This window comes from Diorhabda sublineata, chromosome 10 (assembly GCF_026230105.1).
Source record: "Diorhabda sublineata isolate icDioSubl1.1 chromosome 10, icDioSubl1.1, whole genome shotgun sequence".
NCBI lineage: Eukaryota > Metazoa > Arthropoda > Insecta > Coleoptera > Chrysomelidae > Diorhabda > Diorhabda sublineata.
This window is the reverse complement of record NC_079483.1, coordinates 9,414,698-9,432,714: the sequence shown is the minus strand read 5'-3', so window position 1 is coordinate 9,432,714 and position 18,017 is coordinate 9,414,698. Positions and strand designations below refer to the sequence as shown.

The following is an 18,017-nucleotide window of genomic DNA, read 5'->3' as shown; positions in this document are numbered from 1 at the left end:
GGATACGTTTCACAAGAAAATTCTGATTATAATTTATATCTATGAGATTTTTGTAGTATTTGGTATTATTTTCATTGCTTTTGAACTATCAGTGTCAGGTATAGATCAGCAGCAACTTCAATTGAAATTTTATTTCTTTTTTATTGTTTCAAATGATGCAGATAGTGAGCTTTGTGTCGATGATAGGGTGCACTATTCGGTTCTTATTTACAGGAGAGGGTGTATGAAGAAACAGTTGGTATAAGCAGTCCAGAAATAGCCAGTCTTATACCAACAATTTTGACACCGTGTAGTTCAAATTGCGAGACAGTCACACCAGAGGTGGAAAGGTCACCATCAATAACGCCTTTACATAAAAGCGACGTTAACGAGACGATTTCTTAAATAGTCTTAAATAACTTTATAGAGTCACCTATATGAGCGAAAACATGCTGATAAGATATTTAAATGAAGAAATTACTACTTTGGGATTAAATTGTAGTGTAAGTTATTTAATCGTAAAATAGTAATTTCTTGATTTCGTCCTATTTCGCATAAATGTAGATAAAAAGTCAAATTAAGGTGACCGACAATAAAAAGTTGTAATAATAGTTAAGTAACTATTTCCCCCTACGCCCCTCCAAAAAAAAAAAGATTTAAAATGATGATATTATAGACAGACTCAAAGTCTGATAATGTTAAATTTGATTTATATTTTTCAAACTTTTTTAACGAATGAACTAATTTATTAAGGAATCAAAATGATGCAGTCAAAAGCTCGGGTCAATTCAAAACTTTAGATACGTTGCGAATTGATGACATAATTACCAGTTTGAGATACAAAAAGAAGTTACAGACGTTTGATTGCCAAAAGTTGAGAAAATATTTCGATTATAATTAATTTTTAGTGTTTATTATAAGATTTTCAGTTAATTCCCTTCTTTTTATGATTCAATTGATACGAATTATGATTTTTAATTAGCCTTAAATACGAAAAAAAAAATAATAACTACATTTGTGTTTTTATTTTATTTAACCTAAAGAATTGAAATTTTTGACATTTATCGGATTGATACAATGTGTCAATGCCAACTTAATTCCAGAGATCCCGAATCACACCACTAAAAAGTTACTAGATTGGCAGCGATGATATTGAGTACTGAATAGTAAATTAATATTAACAAGTACTGTTTCTATATTCTAATAAAACAATGACAACTACGAACTGATGAAATAACAAAATAAACATTAATCGTTTGATCATATGTCAAAAGATTTGTTTTGACTTTTGACATTCGAATGCTAATCAATTAGGAATTTTTATTTGACAGTTGTTTATCCTTGTGTTGTTTTTTCGTATATAGAATACATAGTCCAAACAGGGATGGATCAACAGAATAGCCAACTTAATTAGTTTGAAAAAATACAAGTACTGCGTTCCGATATTAAAATTTGATGACTCTGACTGTTCGATATCGTTCCGACAATCCACGTTTTGTCGACTTTTGACATTTGATTGCTTATCAATTAGGAATTTTTATTCGACAGTTGTTTATACTTGTGTTCATAAAGAATAAAAACTGACTGAGTATAATACAACCTCCAGATCTCACGTTAAATTGATTGAGATACTATTTCAAGTATTAGTATTGATTTCTAGTAGTGTGATTTAGGTTATTAAAATGGTTCCCATTACAAATAGCTTTTAGCAAAACTGTTTGAACTAAATTTTAGGTTAAATCTAATAAAATTTGTTTTAGAAAATATTTCATAGAAATATATGAATAACTTGTGTTTTTTTTACGAATTTCCTCCCCCAAAGTACTTAAAAAATGAAGCTAATTAACAAAAAAATCATTTAATTTGGTTATTTTCAATATTTTTATATTTGCTAATTTCAAAAGGCTGTAATTTGTGAACAAGTGGGTGAAGTTTGATGGAATTATTTTTGTCCCCAAATTATGTCCTTCAATTTTTAATCTACCTCCCAATTACATCCTAATTAAACGACGTTTTGAACGCATCATTTTTTTCGGAAAACAATGCAACCTGTTTCTACTTAGCGAGTTCTGGTGTAGTAAATATTAAATTGTTTATTATTACAAGGGACGTTTTTTTTTCAACCTCCGATCGCTCCGTGCAGCGATAAAAGCGGGCATGTGCTGTTGCCGACTACGAAGCTCTCGTACTACACACTCCGCCATTGTTGACATTCAGACGTCAGTCGGCGTTGTGTTATAACCACGTAAACACGTCCGCCATTATTGTAGCTCCCGCCAAGAGTGATTTGCGAAGTGTTATTTGTTTTCTATAAGCTGAAGACAATAGTGCTGAAGAAATGCAAAAAATGCCACAAATTTCAATAATCTACTTTCTTTTAATATGAAGAGGACAGGTCTCCATTTTTAAACCCATTCTAACTTGATTGTATAAAAATACTATTGACGAATGTCTGAAGATGACTGTGTAAGTAAGAAACAGGTTGCAGCGTTGATAATTCCCACAGAAATATTTTAGGGTATTGATATATTGTTGATGATGTAATTAAACGTAATATAGTGTTTCCAATAAATGTTACCTACATATCCCGTTGGGTCATTGGCGTAACCATTTTGAAAAGTAACTTGAAGAAATTAACAACAATTAAATACTATAGGTACCGTTTGAGTTTAATTTTGTACATAAATTTTATATTATTGATAATAATAATAATATTAAGGCCTTTTTTGTATATCTTTCAATTTTCTAACGTTGCTTGGTTGAGCCAATGATGACAATACCTTTGATTGTTTATTCGTCTTCAGAAATTATTACAAAAAAAAATGTGGAAATATTTTATATGTAATTCCATATCAACTTTCTCATTGGAAATATTCCGTGAAAATATAATTGTTCAATGTTTTTATTATGCATAGTTCAAGTGCCAACGAAGAGGATGTCGAAAATTTTTGAGGTTAAGTTTCCAATCTTACCAAATGACTTGTCAATTGAACATTAATTGAAAACGGGAATTGTTAATTTTCAACATTCTTTGATGGGTTCATAGTAGTTTACTATAATTATCATTTCCTATCAACATTTGATAGTAAATCCAAGTTCCAAAGTGAAATAATGATTTTAACACAAGAAAGTTGATAATAAAAATTTTAAAACACTAATGAATCATGAAACAAGGGCCCATATTATGGAAAAAGACATTGTAATATACATAAAAACACCAGCAGGCTAAAATATATTGTACAGTAGAATCTCAGATATGAAAACCATGTCATTCTATAGGAAAAACAAAGGGGAAAGAATGTAGGAGATTCAGAAAAGCTCAGTTAGTGACTAATTCATCTCAATGAGTTCAATGCCTGTATCTAAAATACTGGCAGATGAAGAACTTGAGGATGCTACTAGAAGAGATCAAATAAGCTCAATTAAAAGAACGTATGATTGAGGAGTTTGCAGCTTATTTAGTTAATTTTGTTCACAATAAATAAATGATAGATTTACAACTATATGGAAAGCAATTACTAATTTGGTGATTGAATTATTGCAAATGATACAAGTTTTTGTCTTCTAATATATAAGAAAACAACCGCCTTTATTAAGATTTTCATGCAGCTTTGAGTTAATCCTTCAATCTGATCAGTGAAGGAGCCCTAACGATGCTTCTAATAAGTCTTGACGTATATTCTTTATCAAAAACATGGTTTTATGAGATTTAATAGAAAGAAGAAATTTTGTTCCAAAACATTCTACATACTTTTGTTGCTATAAACATTATACGATATAAACTTACCAACTTCTTTTCTTCATAAGATATTTTGTCATATTATCTTCGAGTAGAAATATTTATATTTCATATCTCTTTTGTAGTTTTGTATATACTTGTCGGTGACATACTGGGTTTCCGAAATTTAAGTTATTTGATACAATTTAATTTGTCTTTTTGCTGTACTATTTTAATTTAAACAAATTGAGTGTTGGGTTTATTTTCTTTAGAGGTTAAGTCTTGGTCTACAGGACGCAAGCTTATTCGAAATTTGCCAGACGTGGTATGTATAACTGGTTGCAGAATTATGTTGCTTGTAAGTGCAAAGTTGTTTCCCCTTGGAAGGTTCGAGCAACAATTAACTACAACAATTAAGTAGTTCGTGTAGTATTTTTGTAAATTTTGAGGATATTGATTTTTGGTTGTTCAGTCCGTTGAAAGGTTGTTTGGCGCCCGAGCCATAACAAACATGTTTACCATTACAGAAAGCACCTACAATGGTTCTCCAAAGACCTAATGTTGATTTGTCACTAAAGATTACCCTAATGGGGCACCACATAAGGAAAATTTTGACATTTGTAACCACTAAACTGAATTCAATTATACAAAGTGTAAGTGGAATCATTTCTTGTATAACAGAGGAAATTATATTCCCAAAGATGGCACTCATGCGACGAATTGTCAATTGTCACAACTGACATTTCTGTCATAATTTGTTTGTTTTTATAAGTAATTAAGTATTGTGAAAGATATAATTAGTTATTTTCATAACTGTTTAGAAGAGAATATCGCTTGAAAGATTGTTTGGCGCCCGAGCCATAACAAACATGTTAACCATTACAGAAAGCACCTACAATGGTTCTCCAAAGACCTAAAGTTAATTTGTCACTAAAGATTACCCTACTGAGGTACTACATAAGGTTTCACGTAGATTCTTTCTAAATGGCGAGGTCTTACAGAATTTTATTGAAAAAGTGTAGCGATTTCGCTCCAAGGCGTTCTCTGAGAGATATTCCACCATTTCCAAATAAATTTTTTGCAGTCCCATCAAAAACATGTTTACTAACCCTGGTACCACTATATAAAGAACCAAGTTCAAGTTTATTCCTCAACATAGCTATGGGACTATCCATCCAAGTTCAAGTTGATCCTTCAGCATAGCTATGGGGAGTATTCATGCAGAAAGGACCAGCTGGATATGATCCAGCGATGTATGAAAGACTCCAAGGACCAAGGATAGTATTATTGTTTTGGTCTAGTGGTAGTAAAGAGTGTGTTTATTATAAAAGGCATGGTGTTTCAATAGTTTCAATTTTAGTACAAAAATAAATAATAGTTGTACGAGTTATCATAAAAGACATGTTTACTAATCATGGTACCACTACAGAAACCATCAACAATGCTTGTTATAAGACTTATCATTGATTGTTCATCTCGATGTGAATTCTTTATAAAAAGCGTGGCTTAGTTGGAATTTTTGGTGATATTCGTACTTAAAATACTGTTAACTACGATATACTAATACAATTACACTATCTGGTCCTTCGAGCCGGATATGAACAAGCAAACTATTTTGTAGTAGGCTCGAAGGACCAGAAAAGTGTAATTGTGTTCTAGTTGGTGTGTTTACATTAAAAAACAAGGTGATTGAGTTTTTCTCAATAATATAAGACTTTTAAGAGTCATAATAATCCTTGTAGCGATAAATGATGGATGGTTCTGCAGATTTGGAAAATTCATTCAAGTTGATAATAATAGTAATCTACTTTTATAGGCATCAAAGTTCCTAACTTTTCATTGGCTCTATAATATGTCTAATTAATTTAAAGATAATTTATTATCTGCTCACGAATGCATGCTATATGAAATTTCAAAAATATTTTTTATAACCAGTACCACAGTTGTGTCAAAAAAAAAGACTGAAAGAAGAGAGGATTGTTAGGATGGAAAACGATGGATCAGTATTTGTACTGAAATTTTTACTATTTATGTCAAAAAAGCGCGAAATTCATTATTACAATATTCTTGAATACAGGAACGATTTAAAAGTTTTTTAAATAAATTTTGAATGAAAACGAAAAAGGATAGAACATTTTTTTAATTTATGTGTAGTCAGCATGTACCTTATAACCTATTTAGGGAAAAAATAAGACAAACAACAGGGAAGAGCTTTTGCGTTAAGTTTGCATTTGGAACCACTAAATTCCATAGTTGAGTGGAATCATTTCTTCTGTATCAGGGGAAATAACATTCCAAAAGTTGGCAGTCATGCAACAAATTGCTAGAACTGAAAATGTTGACATTTGTAACCACTAAACTGAATTCAATTATACAAAGTGTGAGTGGAATCATTTCTTGTATAACAGAGGAAATTATATTCCCAAAGCCGGTACTTACTCGACGATTTGTCAATTGTCACAACTGACATTTCTGTCATAATTTGTTTGTTTTTATAAGTAATTGAGTATTGTGAAAGATATAATTAGTTATTTTCATAACTGTTTAGAAGAGAATATCTTACAGTACGTAGCAATGTCTTATTAAGTGGTTATAAAGAGATAATAACATATTTTTAAAGTCATGGTGGAACGTTAATTCCAATTACCATTGTAAAAAATGTAAGTAATAATTACCTCATTGCATTTAAACGCTAGAGACTTATTTAACTTATCCAAAAGTTATATATCAGGTAATTTTAATCTTCCATGTTGCTTGTTGTAAAAACTGTGATAGTCTACGAGCTAAAGGCACACGTTTCATGAAGTCCCTTAATATTTTTAACTCAATTAGATAGATCTATTGAGTAAACCTGTCTCCGTTGACAGACTTGTTTCTGTTTCAATAAACTCGAAAATAGTCGTTGCATACCTTTGTTTAAAGAGTGACTTTCTGTTATTAAAATTTCATATTGTCTAAAAGTTTTGTATTTTTACAAACAACTTGAATGTTAATCCTCTCAAAAGTGCCTACCTTTGCTTTTAAATTAACTTCTCATTTGATTCTGATTTGATAAATCACTTTTTTGAGGCATAATTTTTTGTAACTTCTTCTCATCTTTCTAGTAAGTATTAGAAGACAAAATTTCAAGGAAGCACTTCATGAAATGTTTCATCACTAGCTTTCTGACTATAATACTTATATAGGTACTGATCCATAATGTAGTTAACTATATTACCATTCTATATGATATATTTATGTACAGAAAGCAGTGGCGTTTATTGAATTTTAATTTTTATAAATTCTTTTGACAGCCACTGGAAGTGAATTTGGTTTGGGTGTTAATTGAGAATATTGTACATATATAATAGTATTATCCGCTAAATATTCTGGGAAATTGTTGATTATAAATTATCAAATATAGTTTATGAATCGAATTTTTAGTTATTTTTATTACTTTCAAAGTGGATCATATTGTGCAGATATTTACAAAACAATATGAATCACTTTTTGCTTACTATTCCCTGTATCAAAGTGGTTTGTTAAATAATGTCTGCGACTATTTTTATCTTTTATTGATCTCAGGATCAGCAGTAATATGAAAAAACGATTCATCGAAGTCACGATAAACATGTTAAATTAAGATAAATTGAATTATTTACTTAATTTTTTTACTCGTGAATTTGAAGATATTTTCAAACAAATAACTGTTAATAAGAACAATAAAAGAAATATCTATACAATAGAACATCTTACATATTATAACAGCGACATGTCAAGGCACAAGTCGTTTGCATGAGCTCTTCCACACGTAAAAGAGATCATGCGCTCTCCGCACAAATATAAATGTAACTCTTGTTGGGATTCAACATTTTCATTTGTTTTGAAATGGTAAACAGCACTTTACATCTATGGTGGGTGGATTGAAAAATTTCTTTTTCATTGCCCAATTATCTGATTTCAACCCAAAATTAGGTTAATTTGGTTTCCTTTATGCTATTTTTTTCCAAACCTCAAATTGTGACCAAAGCAACAATACAACATTTTCATTTTGTAAAGTTAGATCTTGCTTCATTATTATCCTGTCCATATCCACTATGATTTCTTATTTGGTCTTCCAGATATTGTAAGAGTGAAAAAATACAGTGGAAATTATAATTAATGATGCTAATTATGACATGTGGCTATTCTGTAGTCAATAATCAAATTTAAAATCAAGGTTAAGCTCATTAAATATATATATTCATCAATATCGGAATGATTTTGAATTATATGGCCCAAAGATGTGAACCTACATTACTATCACTTGTATTTTTGACGTTTTATCTAGGAAATTGTCTATGTTTCTCAAAAATAAATAATTTGAGTGTATTTTGATTTTGGTACACTCTATATTATCAAAAGTAATGGAAAATTGTACTTTTTTACTAAAAAGTAGTTTGACAATGTATTAAATTACATTTTAATAGTTGTTTTTTTATAAACTGATTAAAAGTGGAAAAATTTCAAATCTTTAACTACATAAGAAAACTATTCTCATTGGTTTTCAGTTCTGTCGTCATAGGTTTAATAAAAACATTGAGCTGTTGTCTGCTTGGTGATCACGATGTTATCGTTTCCGGCAACGTAGCGTGTGCTGTTATAATACAGTTTTCATTTATTAGTTAGTAAATAAACCTTTTATAGGTTGAATTCCTACATTATTACATACGTTAAAAATTAAAAGCATAATAAACGTAGCGGCACAAAACACGATTTACATACCATTTTTTTGCTATAGTCGTAGACAAATTGTAATGATCTACTCGTATATAACGGTTATTGTGAAAACTAAAGTTGTTTTTTTAATAATAACCATCTTTATATAACTGTTAAACGTTGAATAGTATTTTTTTAAAACATTTTTCTCCGTGTAATATATCTTTATTGATAGATCGTTGACTTGTATAAATTTATATAACGTTTTTAGATGAAAATAATTCTTGATGTACAGATTTTTTAGCGGATATGTATAGTGGGAGGTAAGACTACAGAATTTCTATAACCGAAACGTTAAGAAAATGTTAAAAAAAATTTTTAGAGACATGGCAAACGTGCCACATTTCGAGGTTATGTTTTAGATGAACCAAATTATCTTATCTACTATACAGTTGGAGTTTACCTCAATATTTAGTTGGTTCTTCTTCTACTTTTAAATCTATATTAAAGTTTAGTGATTTTTCTGGTTTCTCGATCAAATTACGTTGTACAACCTCATTTTTGTGTCACCCTGTATTATCGTCGGTTATAAAATTCAAAACATTTTCTTTAAACTATGGAATTTAGTAATTCTGTACCGTCTACTAATTCAAATCTATAAGAAGTACAATCTTCTTTGGCTCAGGAGGATTGTACTTGAAGTGGATAAAAAAAAATACTAAGAAAATCATGTGATTTATTATTAATATAACTGAGCTTAAATTTTTTGTACTAATAAATCAAAAGTCAACTCCAGCCTTATACACGGTTAATTATATTATTTACACGTGTATAAAAAAATATGAATTCTAAATTTTTTGTTTTATAAGGCTCGAGTTATTATTTTTTTCTGAAGAATTAAAAATAATTTCTTAGGGAGAATTTGTTTATAATTCGCGTTGAATGTTATCAGCTCAATGTATTAAAAAATAAGTCGCTCAAATAATCTACATAGGATTTAGAAGGAAATAGCCAAATAATTGTTATAATCGTTGATGATTTCAAATAATTGCTATTAGATAAAAGGCTATATACGAAAAAGAAAAACTAGAAGAAGTACCACGTGATTCAATATGGCGCTTCTGGATAAACGGTGTTAATTTGTGTATTAAGATTGAGGATTTTTATTTGAAGTATATTCAATTTAACAAGATCCAATTTTGTTATATAATATTGTTCTAGATACAGAGTGAATATTAGATGCAGAAAAATTGATTGTGCATAAAAGGTATGTTTCAAATGAAGTCTACTCCTTCAAGTGTTTATTTATAAGGTGAAAATATTGTTTACATCTATTAAAATTTCATTTATCATAATAACTTCATTGAAAATAAATTAGGTAGTTTTCATATTCGCCTAACTAGTAAATTTTATTTCATTCTGTTTATTTTTGATCATTCATTGAACAACTTTTGAATCTTTTTTAAGATTCCAATGGTTTCGGTCCTATATTTTAAGATGGAAGATATTCGGGAAGTTAATGGTTTTCCGAAGTAGCAGTTTTGACCATTTACTTCAAAACTTTCAAGTCTTCTTTCAACCTCAGTGACTCACGTCCTATATTTTTAGATGGAACCTATTCAATTAGTTTATGGTCCTCAAAAGTAACATGTTATATAATTTACCTCACAATTCTTAAGTTTTCTTCGAACTTTTGATGATTTCTGTATAATATATTGAGATTGAGCGTATTTTGGTGGTTTAAGGTTGTCCAAAATATCAGTTTTTGACCATTTACAACTTCATATTTAGAAATGGAATGTATTTGGTTAGTTTAAGGTCCTCCATTTACCTGACAACTTCAAGTATTTTGAACTTTTAGTGATTTCTGTTCAATATTTTGAGATGAAACCTATTCGGTTAGCTTAAGGTCCTCCAAAAGAGCACTTTGTGCCTATTTACTCCACAATTCTTCAAACTCTCAATGATTTTTGTACAATATATTGAGATAGAGCGTATTTGTGTGGTTTATAGTTCTCCGAAATATCAGTTTTTGACCTTTTAATACAAAAATTTTATTTTTTTTTATATTTAGTGATTTGTGTCCCATGTTTTGAGATGACTTTTTGACCATTTACACCACAACTTTAAAGTATTTCGAATTTTTAGTGATTTTTGTCCAATATTTTGAAAGGAAACCTATTCGGTTGGATAAAGGTCCTCCAAAAGAATACTCTTTGACCATTTACTTCACGATTCTTCAAAATTTTAATTATTTGTGTACAATATATTGAGGTAGAGCGAATTTATTATAATATTATTTAATTTAATTATTTTAATTCAATTCTGTCACATAACAAACCACCTTTTTAACCCTTTAGAGGCATAGAAGATAAATTCGTTGGTAAAGTAGGCTGCAAATATATTATTTTGTGAAACTAAAACAATTATTTGGCTACATAAAAAATATCACCAATTTAGAAATGAAAATTGGATTGTTTTTGTATACAATATAATTTTTAAAAATTCTATAAATAAGAAAGATTCTTTAGTATACCCTAATAAATGTTTTTCAACTGTTAAGATATATTTATAGATATTTATGTTAATATAAAACAATCACGTACCCTTATAATCATGAATCTTATCAGACGCCTCCGATGAGACACATGATCAATAAAATTTGAATGTTTTAATGTTGTTTAATTCCATACACCCCATCACAATAAAAAATAATTTTATATACCGTGAAACGGAACTACTTCACAATTAGCCTTAGACCTACACAAAGCTTTTGACATTGTAGAACAACAGTTCGATAAATCCGAAACACAAATAAAATTCTAGTTACCAACAAGGGATGCTGCTGTTAAAAATTATAAATAATATAATTAAAATAACAAAAAGATATTTCGAAAAAATAAGATTGGAATATTATAGGTTAAACCCCGTAGAATGATCTTTACCAAAAGGGATTTAATGAATAAGATAAAGATTTGGGAAAAGGAACTACAGAAGAGAAATCTGAAGGTTAATACTGGAAATTTGAAAATAGAATACAAGGATAGACCTAACCCAACAAAGAAAACACAAAAATTTTGAAAAAAAAACGAATCTCCATTTAGTTCTATACCCTTTTCCCAGCGATATAATAAGAATCGTCAAGCTCCTCAAAATAGGCATTAATTTCCAACATCGCCTCTTCATTATTGGAACATCTTTGACCTCCGAGCTATTGGTCCAAGTATGGAAACCCAAAATAATCCGAAGGGGCTACATTTGGCGAATAGGATGCATGATGTAGCAATTCAACCTTTAATTCATTAAATTTGGCCATCGCAATGACGGATGTGTGAGCTGGTGCATTGTCTTGATGAAACAACACCAAATGCTTGATTTCTAAGCTCAAACGTTGCAATAAGTGCACATAACAGTTTTTCCTTTCGCGTGTAAATGGAACGGTCTTTACCACCATTGGAGTCGGTTCTCCCTTTTCAGTTTTGTTTGGGGTGTGAAGAGATGAACCCACGTTTCATCCATTTATTTCTGTGGAACATTTCCAAATACTCGATGATTTTCAATTGATGATCATCCAGTATCGCTTCGTGGATTTTCTGCAACATTTCTGGAACCGTTACCTCATTCGGTAGACCACTGCGATGCTGGTCTTTGCAGGTGGTACGGCCTCGTTTAAACTGTGCTACCAATATTTTACTGTTGATTACGAACGAGTAAAATCTAGTTCAGATTTTATATTGGTTGCTGTGCTAAACAAATTCTAAAGAACGTGGCGTCTACAAACTTGAAACATATACTGAATAGATTGCATACTTTTTGATACAGTGATAATTTTAAAGCAACTACCGCCGACATCTCTTGATCAGGCATCTCATTTAACTGAACAATTAAAATTTGTCTATGGTTATAATATAGTAACTTTGTTTTGAAAGTTTCAAAATTGTGTAAAACTCTTTGGAAAATAGACTACTATTATTTAGTCACTAGAGCCGTTCCTTTCAAAGTGATTCGCGGTGGTATTTTACAAGCAACTACCGCTATCTCTAGGTTAGGCCTGGTACTACTGCGGTTTTTCCCCTTAATTTGTTACGAATTTAGTGTCATTACAGTACAAAAATAAACTAGTTGCAGTAAATTATCTTTTTTATAAAATATGATATATACGGAACGAACATATTAAATATAACGTAAAATTCGTTTTTTTATTATTGAATTCTTGAGGTAAATCACCAAATGTTACGAATTAATCTAAACTAAATTATAAGGGAGCTTGGCGTGAAATATATTTTCTGATTACATAATATTTTCTTGAGCGTATCTTATACTAATTATATATTTGATAGTTTCATTCATGACAGATCTGTTTAAAAGAAAAAAAAACACATTAATAATGTGTTTACACACAATTGATTAAGAATTATACTCATTACAGCATTCGATGATGACAGTAATGAATGTACATCATAAATTATAGTAGATTATTAATAAATATGTGACAATTTTGTCCATCCTTATATCCTTGAGAAGGTTTCCTTTTCATTTGTTATTAATTCAGTTTTCAATAACGTTTATTAGGTTATAAATGAATACTAAAATCACAAGACTATAGAAAGAATCTTAACCAAAATAATTTAAATCTATAGCTCTTTTCACTTAAAATTATATCATCGTTTTTATTCAAAATTTGAACGTTTATTTAAGAAAAACATGTACAATAGTATTAATCAAAGTATTGCCTATCTGAAGCTATGACCTTTTACCATCTTTTTGGCAATTTATGGATCCCATCCCAATAGAACTGCGCCGGCTTGGCAGCTAAGAATGAGTTAAGCAAATTTTTGAGATCTTGCTCTGATGTGAACCGTATTCCTGTGAGGGCGTTCTGCATCTACCGGAACAAGGTCTGGGCTTTAAGGCGGGTGAGGTAAAACTTCCCATCCACTGTTTTCCGAATAGTTCTTAACTGAAATAGCAACGTGGGGCCGAACGTTATCATGATGGAAAATTATTGCCTCGTGTCTGGTCGCATTGAATTGGCTGGTTGGCCATTTTACATATGATTTTTTGCGCTTAGGGTTGTCGTAATGGATCCATTTTTCATCACCAGTAACAATCCGATGCAAAAATGTGGCTTTCCAGCAGCATTTCGGACATGCTAAACCGCCTTTCGACCTCTCTCGGCTTGAGTTCATGTAGAACCCAATTTCCTTGCTTTTGAATATATCCAGTTGCTTTTAAACGTTTTGAAATGGCTGCTTGAGTGACACCCAAAGATTCTGCGAGCTTTTCTTGTGATTGGCAACAATTTTCATCGAGTAATGCCTCTAGTTCTTCGTCTTCAAAGTTTTTTGGCTACCCAGAGCGTTTGTCGTCCTCAAAGTCAAAACCACCACTTTTAAATCGTGCAAACCACTTTTGGCACGTTCGCTCAGCTGGAGCATGTTCACCATAAACTTCCACCAAAATACGATGACTTTCGGCAGCATTTTTCTTCATATTAAAGTAATGAAGAAGAACTCTCCGCAAAAACACTTTTTCAGGAATAAAGTTCGACATATTTGAATGAAAAAAAAAGATTGTTGTTAACGCTTCAAATTAATGACAAATATTGAAAAGACGTACAATAACAGTAGCATTCCAACGCAGATTCGGAATATTGGAACGATGTAATATCATACAAGTTACGCCATCTCTTATCAAACCGCACGAATTAATTTATAGACCATCTCTATTAATCTGTACTCCCCCGGAGAAACCTCCGTTAGGTTTTAGATAATTTGCCATTTCTTTTTATAAGTTTTCTGCGTCCCCAAATCAAAACTTGATGGTTGGAGGTTCAGAATGATATCTTCTACTTCGTCAAATAATGTCAAATAATTCCATCACTAACGCTGTTTTTGAGAGTCTTCAAGATTTTTTTTCTTTTTTATTTCCAGTTTCTTTGGCATACAAGTCCTCTCCCATTACCGTGAAAAATTACAGAAAGTTGCAATATCTTTTTTACAACAACTACTGTTTTCGATAATTTCCATCCAGAAATCATCTACTCTATAACATCTGGAATAGTTTTCCATCTTATTTAGTTAAATTCGTCTGAAAACACTGACTGTTTCTTCCAATGTAGTGGCGTTGCTTCTGTTTGTGATCAACTAGATGTAAAATGCTTCAGGTGTCAGTTACACGGATGGTTTGGATCGTTGTCAATCTTATTAGGATTAAGGAAACTTATTGCTTCAGTTAATTTGAATGCTAAGGTGAATTTCAGTTTCTACAATCCTTGCGAAAGATCAACATCTCCTTATCTTTGACTCTAATGCAATTTTTCAAAGCCAAAGTTGTATCCTGAATCGATATCTTGCACTTTTATAGAAGTTGCAGAATAAACCGATGGCATCTAGCTTATAAATAAGAGTGTATTCAAGAATTTGACATGCTTTGACCTCCTTATTGAGTTAATAAGAACTGGAATCAGGTCTTCATAAAGGAATGGAGTTAGAGGACAATCACTTTGGAAATATTTAAGGAATGGCCCTCTAATTCAACAAATAGTTGTTTATTATCCACGCTTTTAAAACTTTCACAATAAAGTTATACTATATTATAACCATAGACAAACTTTAACTGTCTACAATTAAATGAGATTTACGAGAATGTTCTCAGAAGTATCTGACCTGACTCCACGTTGTTTAGTATTTGTTTTGTAGCCATCAATAGTGAACGTTTTCAGCATCGCGGTGAACTACTCCAGAAATGTTGGAGCACATCACGAATTGGTACTGGATGATGGTCGACTGAAAGTGCACGAGATAGCAGACGTAGTAGACGTTTCAAAAAGTTCGTTACATCGCTTATTAACTAAAAATTTGGGCATGGAAAAGTTATTTGCAAGATGGATGCCGCGTTTACTCGTCGTGGAACAAAAAAAAGCGACGAGAAGATGTTTCCATCGAGTGTTTGGCAATGTTTCACAGAAATAAAGTCGTTTGATAACCATGGGTAAAGCGTGGTTCCATCACTTCACACCCGAAATAAAGAAAGAATCAAAACGATGGACTCAAAAGGGAAAACCGGCTCTAAAGAAGACAAAAACCGTTCCAACTGCAGGCAAGCACATGGCATAGATTTTTTAGGACACGCGTTGTATAATCTTGTTGTTTCATCATAACTTTAGATGGGCAATATTTTGAATAATACTATTGTACATGTTTTTCTTAAATAAACGTTCAAATTTCGAATAAAAACGATGATATAATTTTTAGTGAAAAGAGCTATAGATTTCAAGCTTTGATTGGGGGACGCAGAAGACTTATGAAAAGAAATGGCAAATTATCTAAAACCTAACGGAGGTTTCTCCGGGGGAGTACAGATTAATAGAGATGGTCTATAAATTAATTCGTGCGGTTTGATAAGAGATGGCGTAACTTGTATGATATTACATCGTTCCAATATTCCAAACCTGCGTTGGAATGCTACTGTTATTGTACGTCTTTTCAATATTTGTCATTAATTTGAAGCGTTAACAACAATCTTTTTTTTTTCATTCAAATATGTCGAACTTTATTCCTGAAAAAGTGTTTTTGCGGAGAGTTCTTCTTCATTACTTTAATATGAAGAAAAATGCTGCCGAAAGTCATCGTATTTTGGTGGAAGTTTATGGTGAACATGCTCCAGCTGAGCGAACGTGCCAAAAGTGGTTTGCACGATTTAAAAGTGGTGGTTTTGACTTTGAGGACGACAAACGCTCTGGGTAGCCAAAAAACTTTGAAGACGAAGAACTAGAGGCATTACTCGATGAAAATTGTTGCCAATCACAAGAAAAGCTCGCAGAATCTTTGGGTGTCACTCAAGCAGCCATTTCAAAACGTTTAAAAGCAACTGGATATATTCAAAAGCAAGGAAATTGGGTTCTACATGAACTCAAGCCGAGAGAGGTCGAAAGGCGGTTTAGCATGTCCGAAATGCTGCTGGAAAGCCACATTTTTGCATCGGATTGTTACTGGTGATGAAAAATGGATCCATTACGACAACCCTAAGCGCAAAAAATCATATGTAAAATGGCCAACCAGCCAATTCAATGCGACCAGACACGAGGCAATAATTTTCCATCATGATAACGTTCGGCCCCACGTTGCTATTTCAGTTAAGAACTATTCGGAAAACAGTGGATGGGAAGTTTTACCTCACCCGCCTTAAAGCCCAGACCTTGTTCCGGTAGATGCAGAACGCCCTCACAGGAATACGGTTCACATCAGAGCAAGATCTCAAAAATTTGCTTAACTCATTCTTAGCTGCCAAGCCGGCGCAGTTCTATTGGGATGGGATCCATAAATTGCCAAAAAGATGGTAAAAGGTCATAGCTTCAGATAGGCAATACTTTGATTAATACTATTGTACATGTTTTTCTTAAATAAACGTTCAAATTTTGAATAAAAACGATGATATAATTTTAAGTGAAAAGAGCTATAGATTTAAATTATTTTGGTTAAGATTCTTTGTATAGTCTTGTGATTTTAGTATTCATTTATAACCTAATAAACGTTATTGAAAACTGAATTAATAACAAATGAGAAGGAAACCTTCTCAAGGATATAAGGATGGACAAAATTGTCACATATTTATTAATAATCTACTATAATTTATGATGTACATTCATTACTGTCATCATCGAATGCTGTAATGAGTATAATTCTTAATCAATTGTGTGTAAACACATTATTAATGTGTTTTTTTTTCTTTTAAACAGATCTGTCATGAATGAAACTATCAAATATATAATTAGTATAAGATACGCTCAAGAAAATATTATGTAATCAGAAAATATATTTCACGCCAAGCTCCCTTATAATTTAGTTTAGATTAGTTCGTAACATTTGGTGATTTACCTCAAGAATTCAATAATAAAAAAACGAATTTTTACGTTATATTTAATATGTTCGTCCCGTATATATCATATTTTATAAAAAAGATAATTTACTGCAACTAGTTTATTTTTGTACTATAATGACACTAAATTCGTAAAAAATTAAAGGGAAAACCCCAGATCTCACCAGAAGTACCAGGCCTAACCTAGAGATAGCGGTAGTTGCTTGTAAAATACCACCGCGAATCACTTTGAAAGGAACGGCTCTAGTGACTAAATAATAGTAGTCTATTTTCCAAAGAGTTTTACACAATTTTGAAACTTTCAAAACAAAGTTACTATATTATAACCATAGACAAATTTTAATTGTTCAGTTAAATGAGATGTCTGATCAAGAGATGTCGGCGGTAGTTGCTTTAAAATTATCACTGTATCAAAAAGTATGCAATCTATTCAGTATATGTTTCAAGTTTGTAGACACCACATTCTTTAGAATTTGTTTAGCACAGCAACCAATATAAAATCTGAACTAGATTTTACTCGTTCGTAATCAACAGTAAAATATTGGTAGCAGAGTTTAAACGAAGCCGTACCACCTGCGAAAACCATCATCGCACTGGTCTACCGAATGAGGTAACGGATCCAGAAATGTTGCAGAAAATCCACGAAGCGATACTGGATGGTCATCAACTGAAAATCATCGAGTATTTGGAAATGTTCCACAGAAATAAATGGATGAAACGTGGGTTCATCTCTTCACACCCCAAACAAAACTGAAAAGGGAGA

General features: G+C 31.4%; 1 protein-coding gene across 1 annotated transcript in view; it reads left to right on the top strand.

The window, feature by feature from the left end:
• The window catches only part of LOC130449645 (low-density lipoprotein receptor-related protein 4), a 61,515-nt gene extending 50,295 nt beyond the window's left edge, over positions 1–11,220 (top strand). Inside the window, exons 26-27 of the mRNA XM_056787592.1 lie at positions 214–9,641; positions 11,160–11,220. Of these exons, the coding sequence (XP_056643570.1) occupies positions 214–384 (171 nt within the window). The 3' untranslated portion in view covers positions 385–9,641; positions 11,160–11,220. The remainder of the gene's footprint in view (positions 1–213; positions 9,642–11,159) is intronic.
• Positions 11,221–18,017: the final 6,797 nt, after the last annotated feature.